The sequence below is a fragment of the Molothrus aeneus genome, chromosome 7 (genome assembly GCF_037042795.1).
Source record: "Molothrus aeneus isolate 106 chromosome 7, BPBGC_Maene_1.0, whole genome shotgun sequence".
NCBI lineage: Eukaryota > Metazoa > Chordata > Aves > Passeriformes > Icteridae > Molothrus > Molothrus aeneus.
Genome location: NC_089652.1, coordinates 16607407 through 16624275, shown reverse-complemented (window position 1 = coordinate 16624275; position 16869 = coordinate 16607407). Strand labels below are relative to the sequence as shown.

At 41.4% G+C, this 16869-nt stretch overlaps 1 protein-coding gene across 2 annotated transcripts; it reads left to right on the top strand.

Moving 5' to 3' along the window:
• Window positions 1-2350: 2350 nt before the first annotated feature.
• Window positions 2351-16314, top strand: HNRNPA3 (heterogeneous nuclear ribonucleoprotein A3). Of its 2 annotated transcripts, none has more exons than XM_066553087.1 (13): window positions 2351-2469; window positions 6207-6316; window positions 6797-6820; window positions 10522-10644; window positions 10735-10881; window positions 10963-11173; window positions 11410-11499; window positions 11575-11667; window positions 11796-11876; window positions 12562-12708; window positions 13532-13657; window positions 13742-13813; window positions 13900-16314. In XM_066553087.1, the coding sequence occupies exons 2-12, from the start codon at window positions 6251-6253 to the stop codon at window positions 13792-13794; spliced, it is 1161 nt and encodes a 386-aa protein (XP_066409184.1). In that variant the 5' UTR covers window positions 2351-2469; window positions 6207-6250; the 3' UTR covers window positions 13795-13813; window positions 13900-16314. The 2 variants fall into 2 exon arrangements, with proteins under 2 accessions (XP_066409184.1, XP_066409183.1); XM_066553086.1 differs by having other exon boundaries at window positions 11560-11667.
• Window positions 16315-16869: the final 555 nt, after the last annotated feature.

Sequence of the window (16869 nt, the reverse complement as noted above, 5' to 3'; positions counted from 1 at the left end):
TGTTAAACAGCGTTTTGGCCTGAAGCTCACATGAATAATTTGCTGTGTAGCACTCTGGACTTCTTATCAAAATTGCAGTCTGCATCCTTTTTAAAGTATGAAATGCAAATATGGCCAAGACAACTCCACGTTCAAAACTAGGACAGTACTAACATGTAATTAATAATGAGTCCATTGGTTTGTGCAATCTCAGAGTTTTATAGCAAATATATTTAGTTCAGTGAATTGGCTCCATTAACATTACTATTCTGGAGACTAGAGTTCAAGATCAATTTCATATTCACATCTTAAACTTTGTGTAATACTAAAAAATACTTTGGACAGTTTTACCAACAATATTTACCTACTTTAAGATTCACTTCACAAACAAATGCCATATAAGAGTCAAACAATAAAATCTCCAACAAACCCACAACAACAACAAAAAAAAAAAGGACAGTGAAGTGAAACTGACATTCCAACCACATAAATATATAAAAGCTAAAAGCCTTTCCCACTGTTTTTGTTTGTTTGTTTTTTTAAATAGGCACACACTGTTTTTCACTTGGCTTACAAAGAGGAGAGTACATGTTTGCAAACATTGCTAGCAAAAAGAAAATCATGTTAGCCATCTGCATAGATGACCAATACTGCATCTGGTACATAATATGAAAGTTCATCTGATGATGAAACTACATGAGCCAGGACAGATATGAGTGTTTCAAATGCTACGTTTTCACCTAAGGAAATGGGTGACCCAAATCAGGGAGCAATATTTTACTAGACAACCTGAAAGCACTTCACTACCAGAAAAGTGTTTGCCTGAAATCAAAATTACAATTTCATCTAAGCCCTCAAACTTGTGTATCATTTTCATCTGCAACAGTGAATCTTTGTAAAATGTGCATCTCTCTCATTTACTGGTTTGTCTTTTATTTCAGTGCAGTAAGCATAGTATTATAAGATTATTACATTCTGTACAGTTGATTACACATAGGGGAGGCTGATCATGAACTGAAACTGTTGAATTCAAATGTGATCTGCCTGTGGCTGTGCAACCAAATGAACTGCAAGACAATCAGCCCCCATGAGTAACAGTTAGATGTGAAATGAATGACAATCAAACTAATAAAGGAATTCTTCAAATGTGGTGGGGCAGCTCCTGTGTAAACTGCAAAACCTTTGAAACTAAGAGACATATTTAGCTAGTGCCATTGACAGTCTCTCAGTACTGTCACCTGAGAGTAACAGAGGCAAGCGGACAAATTACAGGAAGAATTTTATTTTAAATATAAAGTTAAATTGTGTGGTTTACTTTGTTGAGAAAAGGAAGATGAGAAATTCCTGGCTTTGGCCTCAGTGCAAAGAATAGCTGACGTTTTACGGGATTTTCAGTGAGTTTTTTTTCTGTGTAGACATCTACCTTCTCAAAGATAATGATGTAAAAACTTGTTTCAATCCTTGTACATGATAGCAGTGAGCATTTCTAGATCTGTTGGGAATTTATGCAGTAGGGAAATTATGTTTAGTTAATCAAACAGGTTTGGAAACTTTTGTGTGGATGATTATATACTTTTATTTAGAAACATCAGGATAAAATAAAGAAATTAAAGCAACAGCTAATACTAAATTTCCAGTGATTTGGTAAAACCTCATCAACTGTCTTACTCCTTTACATAGGATGAAGATATCTTTAAAGGAGTAAGTGCCAACTCCTGTTAAGGTTAGGTCATCATACTAAAATAGGTACTGGTACGAGCGGATAACCAAGAGTGAAGAAAATTTGATGTGGTGGGTTACTTTAATAGTAAATTTTTGTAACACTGCTTTTTCTATACCATTATTCCGGTAAGGAGACGTTTTAAATATATGTGCTTAACTATGCTGCATCCTATACGAAATTCTCGCAGAATACCCTTTCTCCTGAACTCTCTATGCTAGTTTATGATGACAAGCGCAATTCAAAGCTACAAGCAATGCCTCTGAATGGGGAAGTGTGTGAAACTTACTGCTTGGACTTGTTTTGGCATTTATCCGGAAACTGACTAAGCTACCCTCAGTTCTGAGGGTGAGCGCTGAACGAGCTCTGGAGAACCAATCTTCAGCTGCCTCCTTGCAGCATCTCCAGGGTAAAACAATACACAGAGACAAATAACTTCTCTTAGAAGGCGCTGTGCACCTCGGGCACACCCTGATACTCCTGCAGCTGTGTCCTGTAGGCAGAGCATTTCCTCCTTTCCCTCTCTCTCTCCTGCCAAGCACCCGACGCCGCTCTGCACAGGCCGGCGCGCAGCGCTCCCTCACAGGGCCCCTCGCGCTCGGGGGCGGGGCGGGGGCGGCCCCACTGAGGGGAGGCGGGGCCGCCCCGCGCGCCCGTCGCGGCTGCGCCGGCGCCGCCACCCCCACAGCGGGCGGCGGTTTGTGCGCGCGGCCGGCGGTCGGCGTGGGACCGACGAGGGCGGGAAGGCGCTGTCGCTGAACGCCGGCACGGTGATATTTTCTCTTTCCTCCCCTCCCTACCCTTCCCCGCACATTCCCTCTCCCCACCTTCCCTCGCTCCCGACTCTTTTCTGTCCTTCTGGCGGGGAAGGCGCTGCACGGACGGGGGGGAGGGGGGGAGGGGGGGGGGGCGATGGGTGGCGGGCCCTGAGAAGAAAAGCGGTAACGGCCGCAGCGCGCGCGCCGCCCCGAGCCCGCCTTGCCGCCACGTGACCCCCCTCGCGCCCACCCCCTCCTCTCCCGCCCGGCTCCATATTGGCGCTGCGCTGGCCGAGCCCGGGCACAAAATGGAGGTAACTGCGCGCGGGGCGCGGGGCTTGCCGCCATCGGCCGAGGCGGCAGCGAGGCGGCTCCTGCCGCGCGGAGCTGGAGCGGCTTGAATTGCGCCCGAGCCCGCGGGCGGGAAAGCGCAGCGGGAAGGGGGTGGTTGGCGGCAACATGTCATGGAGCCCCTTGCAGTTGCCGCGACTGTCGCCTCGTCGTGGCGTTCCCGCCGCGCTCCAGACCCGCTTTCGCCTGCGACACGCCGCGTTTGTCCGCAATGGCGGCGCAGGCAGGAAGAGAGAGGGAGCGGGAGAGGCGGCGCTTCCGCCGCGCCGCCCCGCGGGCTGCGGCCGCCATTTCGCAGCGCTCCGGCGCGTGGGTGAGGGGCCCGGCCCTCGGCCCGGGGCAGGGCTGGGGGCGGCAGAGCCCTTCGCAGCAGTCCTGGGGACACCGAAACACATGGGCGCGTGTCCGGGCTGCAGTAGGGCAAGGCGAGCGCTACACGTGCGTGTGTCATTGTTCTGCCCTCCCTGTGTTCCTTTCCCCCTTCCCTCCCTGGCCCACCCCCCTCCAGCGTAAGTTACTCGGAGTAGTGCGGCAGGGGTATTCTTTAACACACTTTTACACGCTCAGTTTTCTCGAAACAGATTTTAGAAGCATTAAAATCGTTTACTGCAGTACGCTGCATTTCGCAGAGGAATGCTGCAACACGTCGTAGCACCTCCCTAGTATCTTTTACTCCTGCCCAGAGGGAGTTAAATCGTGCCGGGAGCCCTTGCTGCTCGGGGAGGTGGGGGAAGGAAAACTACAGAGTTCTCTTCCTTTTCTCCACTCCCCCAATTACACGTGCAGAAGACCCAGGACATTCGGTGGCATTCTGCCATGATCCTGGTGGGCAGCATGAAGCAGTCTGCACAAACCTAGTGAAATCATCCTCGCCCTACTTGGAGGGAAATCGTTACGATATTCTGCCCTTGCTTTTCTTTCCTCAAAACCTAAGGTTCTTTTCTCAAGTGTTTCAGAGTACGTCAAGCAAAAATAGTGGGGTTTTATTTTTGTGTGCGTGGTATTTTTTTATCTTTGCTCCTTTCACTGAACACTGAAACCTTAGAAATTAAGATATGAGAAACCAACAGTTCACACTAGTTTCTGTTCCTGTATTAAAAACAGAAGAAAGTGGATCCCTTAACCAAAGCAGCTAAAAACAACTTTTCATGTAAGCAATTGTTTTAGCTGCTTCGGGGTTTAATAACTGAGGGGGCTGATGCGTTCAAAGCATTGGAAAGTGGTTCAGTAAAGCTTGGGAACCTATTGCATTAGGTATTAAGCTCGTACCTTGGGTTTTTTTCTCAGGCACATGTTCCTGTTGGTGTTGGGAATACACTACCTATACACTTAAAACTGGGAATCAGTTTTTTCCTCCTTTACTTTTGGGTTTGGTAAAACACCCTTCTGTATGCACTTCAAGTCCACCTTCAGCTGCTTATAGAAAAGACCAGTGCATTTCCAAAGTATTCTCTGATTGGATAGGTGAACTTCCATCTTCATAATGTCTGGTTTGTCTCTGTTAGCTTCTTTTCTCCTGTAAGAGACAGAGCAGCGTTGGGAGTAATGAGACAAGTCCTGGTGACTTTTTTATTGTTATAATTTAAAGCTTTCTTTGGAGACTGCTTTAAATTCTCTAGTTAAATTGCAGTATATGTTTGCTCAATCCTAGTTTATTAACTAGCGTTTAATAGTAAAGGTATTCTGAGTATTCAGAGTTGAATAGAGTATTTTGTTGGTGATAAGAGTTTAAAAATTTGGTGCTGTCAGTCTTAACGTTCTGTAAGGCAAAATAGGAATAGGGCTGAGCAGGGCTGTGTTCCATATGAGCTGATGGTGCGCATTTCAAGAAGACAACTCCTTTTTAACCCTTAAGGCCTTCAGAGGCCATTGGGGCAGAGACCATGCCCAGGAGCTTTATGTTGGCCAGTGTGGACCCTCGCTGGGGATAGCAACTTCAGAAAGGGATTCATACTTTCCATTACTTTGAAAAGGCGTTTAAATAAGCTTATTCCTTTACTCCCTAACAATTCCTAAAGCCTTATTTTGCTGTATACCTAGTTTGTGGAAAGCCCTGGAAGTGTTAATGTTCTGTTTCATACCTCCCCAACATGACTTTAAAAACTGACAGCTCAGTTGAAGTGCTTAATATCCTAATGCCTCTTAAGTCAAACTGATGTTTGATTTAAAGGACTTCAAGAGCAGCTTTAACATTGTGTAGCAGGAACTGAAGATAATACAAACACTTTGATGTTACTTAATAAAACCTTTTAAATTGTTAATGCATTAAATTGTGATACTCATGATTTCACAGTGGAGTTTAATTTGAAGCTGAATTTTAACATGAAGTTATGTTTAAGAATTTCCACTTAAAATAACAGCGTATATTGCTCATTAGTAGAGACCTGCCTGCCTTTTCACATGCAGGAGCAAAATTTGCAGGAAGAAAACATTAAAAAAAACCCCCACAACCCAAACAAACAAACCCATCACAGAAGTACACCTAATCTTGTGAATATCTATGCTTTTAAATGCAGCACATTTGTAATGTACTTAACATTATTGCATTTTGGCCACTGTAATAAAGCTTCAAGTAACATCCAAAGAAATAATGAATATTGGCCAGAGATAAACGAATACATTAATACTAGAACCAACTGAATGATCCTAGAAAGTTCTCTAGAAAAAAGGCCAAAGGGTGCATGATTTTTTTGTTTGAATGTGTAGTTATGGGTTCATTCACTGAGCTTATAGTGTAAAAGATTTCTTATTTGTAATGGGACATAGATTACATAGTACAGGGCAGTAATCAAATATGTAATAGGGAAGCAAAAGTAATGCAGATACTGAAGAGACTCCTGAGGATCAGCAGTTCTTGATGTTGCAAGTTAGCATCAGCAAGGGCTTCTTGCACTACTCCTTGTGGAAAGTAGTTTTTAATACAGGAACTATGTAAGACATCCTCTAGTGTTGCACACTGCTGGATAGCTGACTACAAGAGGTAGTCATCAGAAAGTTCTAATAAGCAGTGTTTACAAAATGTTACACGTTTTGGGGGTTAAAAATCCAGAGAAGCAGAATTTACATAGTGGATTTGGATATTGAAGTGGAATTTGCTTGCTGTATCAGTTGTACTCACAGTAGTTTTGTCAGACAGTAATAGATAAAGGTTAGCTACAGATTTTAGCATTACTTTGTACACTGAGCTTGGCTGGGATAGCAGATGCTTCTTTTGCATCTTTTTTCAATTGTTAGCTCAGTAGCCTGCGGCTTTTTGTCCCACCCTTTTAAATACTTCTGAGATTTTTTTCTGCTTCAACCCGTTTCTTCCTGCAAAGCTACACCTGTGCATTGCAGCAGAGAGGGCCCTGTGTCACAGGAACTGGGGTAAGTACTGACTTATCCAACCTGTTTTCTAGGTTTCCTAGATCTAAAAGAAAGGCCGAGTTAGTACCCTTCCAAAATGGCTGCTATTAAGGAAGAGAGAGAAGTGGAAGACTACAAGAGGAAAGGAAGACGATCCTCACAGGTGAGAGGATGGGTTTTTTTATTCAAAATAAAGTAGTTTTAAGGGGAAAAGATAAAAAACCCAAGTTAACCATTTCTATCTGATATAGTAGTATGGTTTTTTTTCTACCTTCTTCATCCCCGTATTAGTGGAGTAACTTTAAATTGCAGTTTATTACATACAGTTGTAAGGGGTGGGTGTTAAGCATAATGGGGAAATTTTGCTTGTCTAGCTTTCTGTTATAAAAGAGTTTATTAAATATATGTTTCTGATTAAAGCAAGGTGGAATTATTAAATTTATGTATCCTCCGAGTATCAGCAGGAACTTGATTACTTCTACCTTCAAAAGTCCTGTTTTTAGTGGGAATGAAGACAGGTTCCTATTTGCTTTTCTTTTTTTTTTTCCCTTTTTTTTTTTTTAAGTAAAATGGTTGCCTGATAGTCACTGCAAATGAAAGCGAGCTGTACTAAGTAAAAATAACTGTTTTCTTTTGCTTCTAGCAGAAATACCGTAGACTGAATAAGGTGCGTAGTATAGAGAAGACATTGGGGCTGTTTTTGGGAGGATGGGAGCTAGTTACTTTTGGGGCAGGGTGTGGGAGGGGGGGAAAGTTCTTTAATACCCTTCAGAAAATAATTTTAAGGTCAGCAAAAAGGGTATTAAAAGTGCTTATATAGTTTATGACGGAGGCATTTTATCTTCGTTGATTTGGATTTGTTTGCTTTCTAACAATATTTTTTCAGGTTGCCCGAATATTTTAGCTAGCTCAAACCAACTTTTTTCTGGAATGATACACACTGCAATGTGGGAGGGCCTATACACTTGAATTACGAACAAACCTTGTCCCAGTTGCATGTGTCTGGTAGTGTATGGTTATTTTGTATTGAAGTACAGTGTGTAAAGTCCTTTTGGAAGGAATGTTGAAACTCTCTCACTCATTTGGACTTTGAATTGAGTGTAACGGGGTCGATCAGCTGCATACTAAATAACCTCTTGTAGTTCACAAAAGTAGCTTACCCTGCAACGATCTTTAAAACTCGAGTTTTTAGAGAACAGGTTTCTTAGGGAACGTTGCTGAGGTCCCAGTGGCCTGTAAGCTTTCCCCGTTTCAGAAGGCAGGCTGGGATTGTACTGCCTGGGGACAGGCTGGTCTCAGGTTCAGCCACAGCTGAGGGTAGCCTTGGTGGCCAGCATTTTGTGGGCACTTGCTGCTGCTCAGAGGTAGAATGCATGGGAGAGCTCCACCCGAAAACTGCCTTTAGGGAGAAATATTGCAACTCCAAAAGGCTGATCATTCAAAACATCTGCCATAGGAAATTCCCTTGATGGCAACCTCAGCATAGGAGCAGTATGTATCTGCAGTAGCTTTGTCTCAAAAGGTGTCAGGATTTCTGCAAAGAGGAGGATTTTTGCAGGAATCCCAGGGGGTTCTAGCTGCCATCTTTCACCCCCCTCCCGCCTTAGGCGAGAGGTACAGTTACAGTGCGCCGGGGTTTCGGTAGGGCCTGGAGGCCGCGGTGCGGTTCGGCGGGCGGCGAGCGGAGGGGCCCGCGACTCCCGCAGCGCCGGCCTCGCCCTGGGCCCCGCGGGCCGGGCCCCGCCCATGGCGCCACTGCGGCGCCGGCCGCGCGCCCCGCCCTCGCCTCCATATTGGCGCGGCGGCCGCGGCTGAGCACAAAATGGAGGCGGCCGGGCCCGCGCCGCGCTCGGGCTTTGGAGGGGAAGGGCGCAGTCGCTGCAGACGGCAAGTTTTCCGACGCCGCAAAACCGTGTAATGTGTCTGGAAGCCCCTCTGATAGCTTAAGGGGAGAAACAGTGTTTTGCCGACTAAAGGCAGGCTGGACGGTCTTGCAGCTGCTCTCCCCACTCCTGCCAGAGGAGTGCTGCAAAATGGCGTGCTCTCCTGGCGTGTCAGCTGAGCAGGAGGCAGCCTGGTTTTGATAGAGCAGGGTGGAGAGATGTGCTTTGCAGGATTTTCTGTGCAGGAAAGACTGCTGTTAGAAATAACTTTAAACAGAACAACTGAGAAAGAGTCTTGTTTGAAAACCCCAGTGAGAACAAACTGCCTAAAAAACCGATTCCCTAATTCTTTCAAGAAAATACTGCCTTCTATTTTTTGCACATAATTCCTATTACATGTGTGTGTCCTAAGGATAATTCTTATCAAGTAGAGCAGAGAAGCTGTAATAGCGGGTGTTCTTCCTGCTGTATGAGAACAGCAGTTCTCATGCACATAATAAGTAGGAAAGAGCTTTGCTTTTCCTTACCTGAAAAATTCTGTGGTTATTCTTTTAATGTAAAAGCAATCGTGAGTTGTTAGCTGGAAACTCTCATAGCCCTGAATAATATCAGAGAACTGTAAATAGTCTGTCCAGTTTTTCCTTACATACGTTTCTGATTTTGAAGGAGTCTAATCTTCACAGCTTCACATAATAAAAGTCTTTCAATACCTGTAGAAGAGTTTTGAAATGCTTAGTGTTCCCAGCTTTAACATAACCCAACTAAAAATTGTTAGTAGATTTTAAAAACTGGAATTAGCAACAGCTAACGACACTTGACCTAAAGCAGTTTATATATGCAGTAGGTATGTAATCCTATAAAATTGAAAGTCTCAATGTAGTGAGAAGGGAGTTTGTTTTTTTCTTTTAATGCTTTTGTAGTCTGGACTACTTAGAAGACACTAGAAGCTTTACTTTGTAGTCATGGGACCATTGACTGATGGTCATCATTATATGATGATCCTGAGGTAACAAAGACTTAAAGAGTAAGCTGTAATAAAAAATGCTGGCTTTCTCTCTAACAAAATTCAGCAGGTGTAAGGGCAGAGATTTAATTTCCAGACAGCTTTTCATAATCTTAGTTACTGTTTGCTGGAGTACAACCTAAGTATTAGAAGCCAACAGTTTGCTGAAGCACTGTATAATACAAAAACACTCTCTTGAAGGGGCTTAAGCTTTCCTGGCCAGCCCTAGCACTTTGACAGAGGTTAAAGCACTTCAGATTTGAAGCAGAATGTCTACAGATAGAGGTCTGTGGCTGTTTTTATGTAGTTCACATCAGGATAATGCTGCATCTATTCTGGTTTAATGGACTGCAGCAGAAACAGTGAAGCCTGTTGAGCATTGGTGCTGCAGAACTGAAGTCAAACAGCTGGCATAGCTGGCCAGCCCCTTGTGGATGTGTTACATGCACAGAAGTACCCACTTGCTAATGAGATTTTAATCTGGTTGATTTTAAACAGAGAAGTTGGGTAAGACTTCCCTGCCAATGGCAGCTGTGAAAAAATTTTTTGTGAACTCCTTGTCAAATGTACGGGGAATTCCCTGTCTAGTAAAAAAGTGCAGCACTGAAACAGAGCAGAAACACAACTGTACTCTTAAACCCATTTCAGTCATTTAACAGAACACTGGGATCTGCAAATTTGCACCTTTTAAAATGTGTCTGGTCATATATAGGCAGTGTTACGAAGAGCTATTAAACTTGCTTGTTCTGTGATGCTTGCTAAGTTACCAATCTTACTCCAGTAGTTGTACCCACTACTGGTCATTGATGAGTTGTTAGGGCATTTTTTTGTCTGTAAGACATAGGTCCACATTGTCTCACATTTGAGAGGTATACCCCCATAACACTAAAATCCACATACATATTTACACTATCTTGCTTGCATGTGCTCCAGTAATAGAATTATCAAAGTACAGAATTTATATTTAAAGGAATTGAGTATTGATATGTTCCATAAAGATGTATAAAGATAACCTTTCAAAATGGACATCCCCGAAGAGTAGACCGAACCTTTATTCCTTGTGTACTGCATCCTTAAATTTTTTGTAGATCTGCATATTTATGCTTCATAAAGTGTTAGAACTTCCCTTTATCCAGCAGTGCTTCATCCCCAGTCCCTACAGTGTGAACTGCAGCTCAAAGATATCCACGGAATGAATGCACTTTTGGGTGGTGGGAAGCAACTAAATTACCTAATATATTGAAATTCCTTTACTGTTTGCATTTTAGCGCTCTTTATGTTGTTAGTGTTTTAATTAAAATCACACCTCATTAAGTGTTTACTATTCTGCTGTCTAAACCCATTAGAAGTCATTGTTTTTATGTAAATGTATTTCACCTATTTGTAGTTATAATGTGCACAAATAATTTCTAGTAATTCACTGAAATTTTAATTCTGTAATTTGTATTCAAAATACGTTTTTGATTTTTTTTCATTTTGTAGGGCCATGAGCCAAAGGAGCCAGAGCAGTTGAGAAAGCTGTTCATTGGAGGTCTGAGCTTTGAAACAACAGATGATAGCTTGAGAGAGCACTTTGAGAAATGGGGCACACTCACCGACTGTGTGGTAAAGTCTCTGTTATTAGTTTGTGCTTTTGAAAGGGTTGGGTAGTTAAAGTAGCACAGAAATACAGAGTGCCTCCTTGTGTGTTTGCAGGTGATGAGAGACCCACAAACAAAACGTTCCAGAGGCTTTGGCTTTGTGACTTACTCCTGTGTGGAGGAGGTGGATGCTGCCATGAGCGCTCGGCCACATAAGGTTGATGGACGCGTGGTTGAACCAAAGAGAGCAGTTTCCAGGGAGGTGAGTTAGTGTTCCAGTTAACCACATATCCTGATCTTTACCTACTATTGAAAGCACTGAATTTCATTTTTGGCATTGCAGGATTCTGTAAAGCCTGGGGCACACCTCACCGTAAAGAAAATATTTGTTGGTGGAATTAAAGAAGATACAGAAGAATATAATCTGAGGGAGTACTTTGAAAAATATGGAAAGATTGAAACCATAGAGGTCATGGAAGACAGGCAGAGTGGAAAGAAGAGAGGCTTCGCTTTTGTTACTTTTGATGATCATGATACAGTTGATAAAATTGTTGGTATGTAAGCTCTTCAGTGACAAATGACTTGTGGGATAAAGTGTTAAGATTTCAGAAAAGCACTGTGTGGAATGAGATGATTGCATAATCAGCTGCTTTACCTATTGTAAAGGATGGGGTTGATTTTGTGTTACTTTTCAGTGTGCATATGCCTTATAGTAACTTCCTGTGAGAGTTTTACAGCATATATTGCAATGATGTGATTTCTAACTTGGATTTTTCACTATTTTCTGTAGTTCAGAAATACCATACTATAAATGGACACAACTGTGAAGTGAAAAAAGCACTCTCAAAGCAGGAGATGCAGACTGCTAGCTCTCAGAGAGGTGAGTTGTAGTTGTGCATAGCTATTCTGTGTAACAGGTATTCAATTAATGTAATTCAAGTGAAATATTTTGTAGGTCGTGGGGGTGGCTCAGGCAACTTCATGGGCCGTGGAAACTTCGGAGGCGGTGGAGGGAATTTTGGCCGAGGAGGAAACTTTGGTGGGAGAGGTAAATGGCTGGAATATTATTATAGAATGTGATTTATGTTTTGGTTATGTTTTTATTTCCTCTGTCAGTTGGCTTAAACACTTAACATGTTTGTTCAGGAAAACATTCTCGTCTGTTTTGTGTTCTAGGAGGCTATGGGGGTGGTGGTGGCGGTGGTGGGAGCAGAGGAAGCTTTGGGGGTGGTGACGGATACAATGGATTTGGTGATGGTAAGTGTATTGTTCACTTCTTTTCCCCCAATGTTAGAACCAGCTGTAAGTCTTGCCTTCACCTTGGAAGCAAAGTTTGTTTTGGTGATAATGTGATAATAACAGTAATGAAAATGAAATATCTGCATTGTAGAGCTGTGAAGAGTTAACTTTTGTTTTGTTCTCCCCACAAAATGATGGGTGGAAAAAATACTTGTCTGTATTTACCCTTTAAAAATATATCATAAGGTTGTGAGGGAGCTGCTTATTATTGAGAGCTAAGTGAAGATTCTTAGTTGAGATGACTAAAACTGAATAAAGCAGTAAACAACTGAGTAAACTCTTAAGACTTCTTGTGGTTCAGTGGTATCTTTTTTGTGATGTAGTTAGGATGAGTATCCAAAATGCATCTGAAGAGAAATACTGCAATTACCAAAAGGCTAAAAAATGCAATTATCAGAATGCAAAAATGGATGAGGGAAGCAGCATGAAGTTAATTACTTAGGTCCTGATTTTATAAGCATGGGTTTTTTCTTAATTAAGTAGTTAGATAAATCATGCAACCACAATGAATATAATAAAGGAAAACTGCTGTGGGACATCTTTATTGTAAAAGTTTGTTGGTTTGGGGTTTTTTGTTAAATGCATCTTTCCTTACCAGTATTTAGCTTTGGTGTGTTAAGTTTGACTTTTCTTTTATCCAAAGGTGGCAACTATGGCGGTGGTCCTGGCTATGGCAGCAGAGGAGGTTATGGTGGTGGTGGAGGACCAGGATATGGAAACCCAGGTGGTGGATACGGAGGAGGAGGAGGAGGATATGATGGCTACAACGAAGGAGGAAATTTTGGTGGTGGTAAGATTCCAGCTTTAATTTGACATCAGTGGTTCTTAGGTTTCATTTCATAATGCCTGAAATATGGTAATTCATAAAATAAGTTGTATGTCTAGTTTTTAATGTAGCTTAAGGAAAGTTCTTTTTCATGGGGATCAGCTTTGATAAACCACAACATTGTTTTGCCAGGGATGTATTTTTCAAAAGGCTTTGGCTATAAATCTGTGTGTGGAGGCAGAGTATAGGAATTTTAATGGTTTTGAACATTTCAAGTATGTTGTCCTTGGATACCAGTTCACAACACATAGATCACATCCTCCTTTGTGAGGACTACAAACACAAATTTTTTTAAGCTTTTTTATTTTTTGCCCCAAATTTGGGGAGTTAAGCTGCAAAAACTGCTGCATATCTTACTGTACTTTCTGATCTATGTATGCAGCATGTCCATTACAGTTCTGTCCTTTTTTTGGTGCGAATAAATTTTAATTTACATTATTGTCATCCATCCATGCAGAGTTGTGCAGTAGAAGAATAATGGTGAAACTCATGGTTTTCCGATTTTGGGGGCCTTAATTTGGCCTGTTGGGTTAACATCAAATTGCCTACTCAAACATGCTTATAATAATGTGATGTGTTTCATCTTCAATAAAATACCAATTTCTAATTGTAAAAATACTAAGGGTCTTCTGTTACCTGTGCATTTGCATAGAGGTAGCATCAAAATACATGAATTTAATTTTAAATTGTTCTAAACTACTACAATTTATTTTTACATTGGGTATTGGAATTTGGTGAGTTTTGTGTCCTAAGTGTTAAACAAGGCTTTATAAATTCCTTGTTTTAGGTAATTATGGTGGAAGTGGAAACTACAATGATTTTGGCAATTACAGTGGACAACAGCAGTCTAACTATGGTCCCATGAAAGGTGGTGGCAGCTTTGGTGGCCGAAGTTCAGGCAGTCCCTATGGTGGTAAGTATAATTTTGTACAGAAAATATTGTTGCGTTAAAATCCATTGTTGTTCATGTACTTCAATATACACATTGGTTTTTTAGGTGGTTATGGATCTGGAAGTGGAAGTGGGGGCTATGGTGGTAGAAGATTCTAAAAATGCTACCAGAAAAAGGGTAGGTGTAATGCATATTTATAATGATGATTAATAATGTACAACTGTTCACTGAGAGTAATAATTTTCTTATCCTGTATTCAACAGGCTACAGTTCTTAGCAGGAGAGAGAGCGAGGAGTTGTCAGGAAAGCTGCAGGTTACTTTGAGACAGTCGTCCCAAATGAATTAGAGGAACTGTAAAATCTGCCACAGAAGGAACGATGATCCATAGTCAGAAAAGTTACTGCAGCTTAAACAGGAAACCCTTCTTGATCAGGACTGTCATAGCCACAGTTTGCAAAAAGTGCAGCTATTGATTCATGCAATGTAGTGTCAATTAGATGTACATTCCTGAGGTCTTTCTCTGTTGTAGCTTTGTCTTTCTTTTTTCTTTTTATTTTCCCATTACATCAGGTATATTGCCCTGTAAATTGTGGTAGTGGTACCAGGAATAAACAAATCAATGAATTTTTAACTTTTCAATATTTGTGTAGTTCAGTTTTTCCACATTTAGTACAGAGAACTCTATAACAGAACTGAAATGTAGTTTAGGGTGTTTCCTTGTTAGTTAATAGAGAAGATAAATGCATTTCTCAATTACTATTTTGTATTAATTTAAAGTTAACAATAGAAACACCTATTGATTTGCAGTCTTAAGGGGTCTAGTCTCAGTGTATATACGTAACTGTCATTGACATGAGTTACATAGGCATACAGAGGGAAAACATCTGTATGTTGCATTATAGTTTGTTTAGATGTATAACTAGGATTTGAGTTACTCAAATTAGTGTTTGTGAATCATAGAACTAAGCTTTATCTTAATGAAAACTTCAAATTACTTTTTGGTTTGTGCATATTTTTTTAATTTGTAGTTCTGTATTAGTACTAGCGCTTCAAGAAAATAAGGCATGATAAATATTTTAACAAGACCAACTTTAGACACATGAAAGCTGTCTCCCGTCTCATTTGAGATGCATAAGGGATAACTGAAGTTGTTTAAGTCTTGGGTGGAGAGAAAAAGAAATTTGCTTTTTACCTTTATATTTATTGTAATTCCCGAGAAGTTAAGGTGGGGGGAATCAAGTGCCTGTTTCCTTGGGATATACAATGATTCTGTTTCAATAAAACTATAATTTGGGGAGGGTGGCTTGGAATTTTCATCCCCTTTTTCCCCATTTCCTTCTCCCTTGCACCAGACTGCACTGTTTCAATTAAATGAGGTGTCATAGTGAGAGTAATAGGAATGTTCCTCAATAATTTAATGGCTATATACTTTCTTGCATGCACCCAAGGCAATTTTCTGGACACATGCTTCTGACTGGGAGCCAAGGGGTAGCACAGGTGTAATCACTGACAGTCCCAGGTAACGTGCTCCAAAAGCCCATTCCCCATGGGCTCTTTAATAGTAGAGTCCTTGAGCTGTTTCCCAGCAGACGTGTGTGCTCAGCTGAGAGCTCAAAGATGAAACACGATCTAGTTGTATTTTCCCGACCAGAAGCACTCCCATAACGTAGAGGGTTACAGTCCCCAGTTCCCACAGGTAGAATGATAGTGTGCTACAACTGGATTTGGTGCAGTGAAGTAGAAAATCAGACCAGTACATGTGGCTAGAAATTGTACTTCATTCTCACTTCTGACCTCCAAATTAAGGCACTGCAGTCTGTGCTGTCCTCATCTGATGTGAATTCTCTTGACTATTGCCAGGCCAGTGCTTGCTGTCAATTAAGACTCAGAAGAGTAGGGACCCAGTCAATAAAAGAAATACTCAGACACTTGGCAATATGTATTGGAATTACTCACACCTGTTTCACTTCTGGGTCAATGTGCAGTATAAGGTAAATGCAATTCCAGTGTAGGAATGAATCTGCAAAGATGTATGAAATGGCTTAAGGCATAATCAGTCATATTAATGAATTATAATTTTTAAGAAGTGGTAGAAAAATAAGTGTGTTGTTTGAAAAAAATTAAACATGTTATTTAAACGCTGTTATTGGAGTGTATTTAGACTGCAGTACGCTAAAACAAGGAACCAGTGTCAAGATGGTAGCCTCCAAAATGGATTTCAAAGTCTGCTTATTCTTGTCTGTGGAGTTCTGAAAGATCTCAAAAGTTAAAGCAAGAATTGGTGGTTTAGTGAACGCTTCTGTTGTTGTACGTGTTCATTTGGGCTCGGGGTGGGGGGGAGGCTGTACTTCAATAAAGGCATTTTTTAAACAACCCATTTGGAGTTTGAAAACATGGGAAACTAAACCACAACTCACTAGGGAGTGAGACACCTGACTTCTGACTTGCTTTGTACATTACTATGCTAGAAGATGCGTAGACTTGCACCTGGGGCCTGCATCTGATTGCAGGGACAACTGGAGGATGGGGTTGATGTCCCTTCTGACAATTGATCTGGTATTTCTAAATTTTTTAGAATGTATTGACAGTGTTCTTTTTAACAGGGCCTCTTGTAGCTGTACTGTGACTACAATGTTAACTTTGAAAAATAGTGTCATAATAAACTTTATGAACAAGATCTGTATGCAACCTTTTAAGAGATGGATGTAAGTGACCGCTTTGTAGGTGGGTGGGGTAGCTTAGCTGTTGTTTGTGACGTGGAAAAGTGTAAGCCATGAGGACAGTGATCCGCCAGCTTTACAGAACCTAGGATGTACTTCTTTGATCCATACATTGCTAAGGAGACTCGTAAGACAGGACTTCAGCAGCCTATTGAGTATGGAGAAGTCAGCCTAATTAAAGAATGACAAGGCAGCAGGAGCAACAGCTTCAACTTCCAGAAAAGTGAAGGAATAAGATACTGTGCTGATAGTGAGCAGCTTTCCCAAGGCTAGTTAAATCTGCTTATCACAGCTGAAATATCGAAGAAAGTCTAGCAAGAGTTCTTCACCTTTTGGAGCCTCCTTGAGTGATAGCTACTTGAGTTGACTCAAAATCAATAGGTCTAGCATTTAGACCTGAAAGGAAGGGCAATGAGCATAGGTAAGGTTTGCCTTTAAAATTTTTCATGAATTATAAAGAGTGGTGGGAGGTTTTTTAACAAGGTAAGAGTAATTTCTTTAATTTTCAGGTT

Excerpts from the sequence above, each read along its gene's own strand:
- HNRNPA3 (XM_066553086.1), top strand. The coding sequence starts at position 6,251 with ATGGCTGCTATTAAGGAAGAGAGAGAAGTGGAAGACTACAAGAGGAAA. Across the intron at positions 6,821-10,521 it reads AATACCGTAGACTGAATAAG|GGCCATGAGCCAAAGGAGCC; the intron begins GTGCGTAGTATA and ends TTCATTTTGTAG. Across the intron at positions 10,882-10,962 it reads AGAGAGCAGTTTCCAGGGAG|GATTCTGTAAAGCCTGGGGC; the intron begins GTGAGTTAGTGT and ends TTGGCATTGCAG.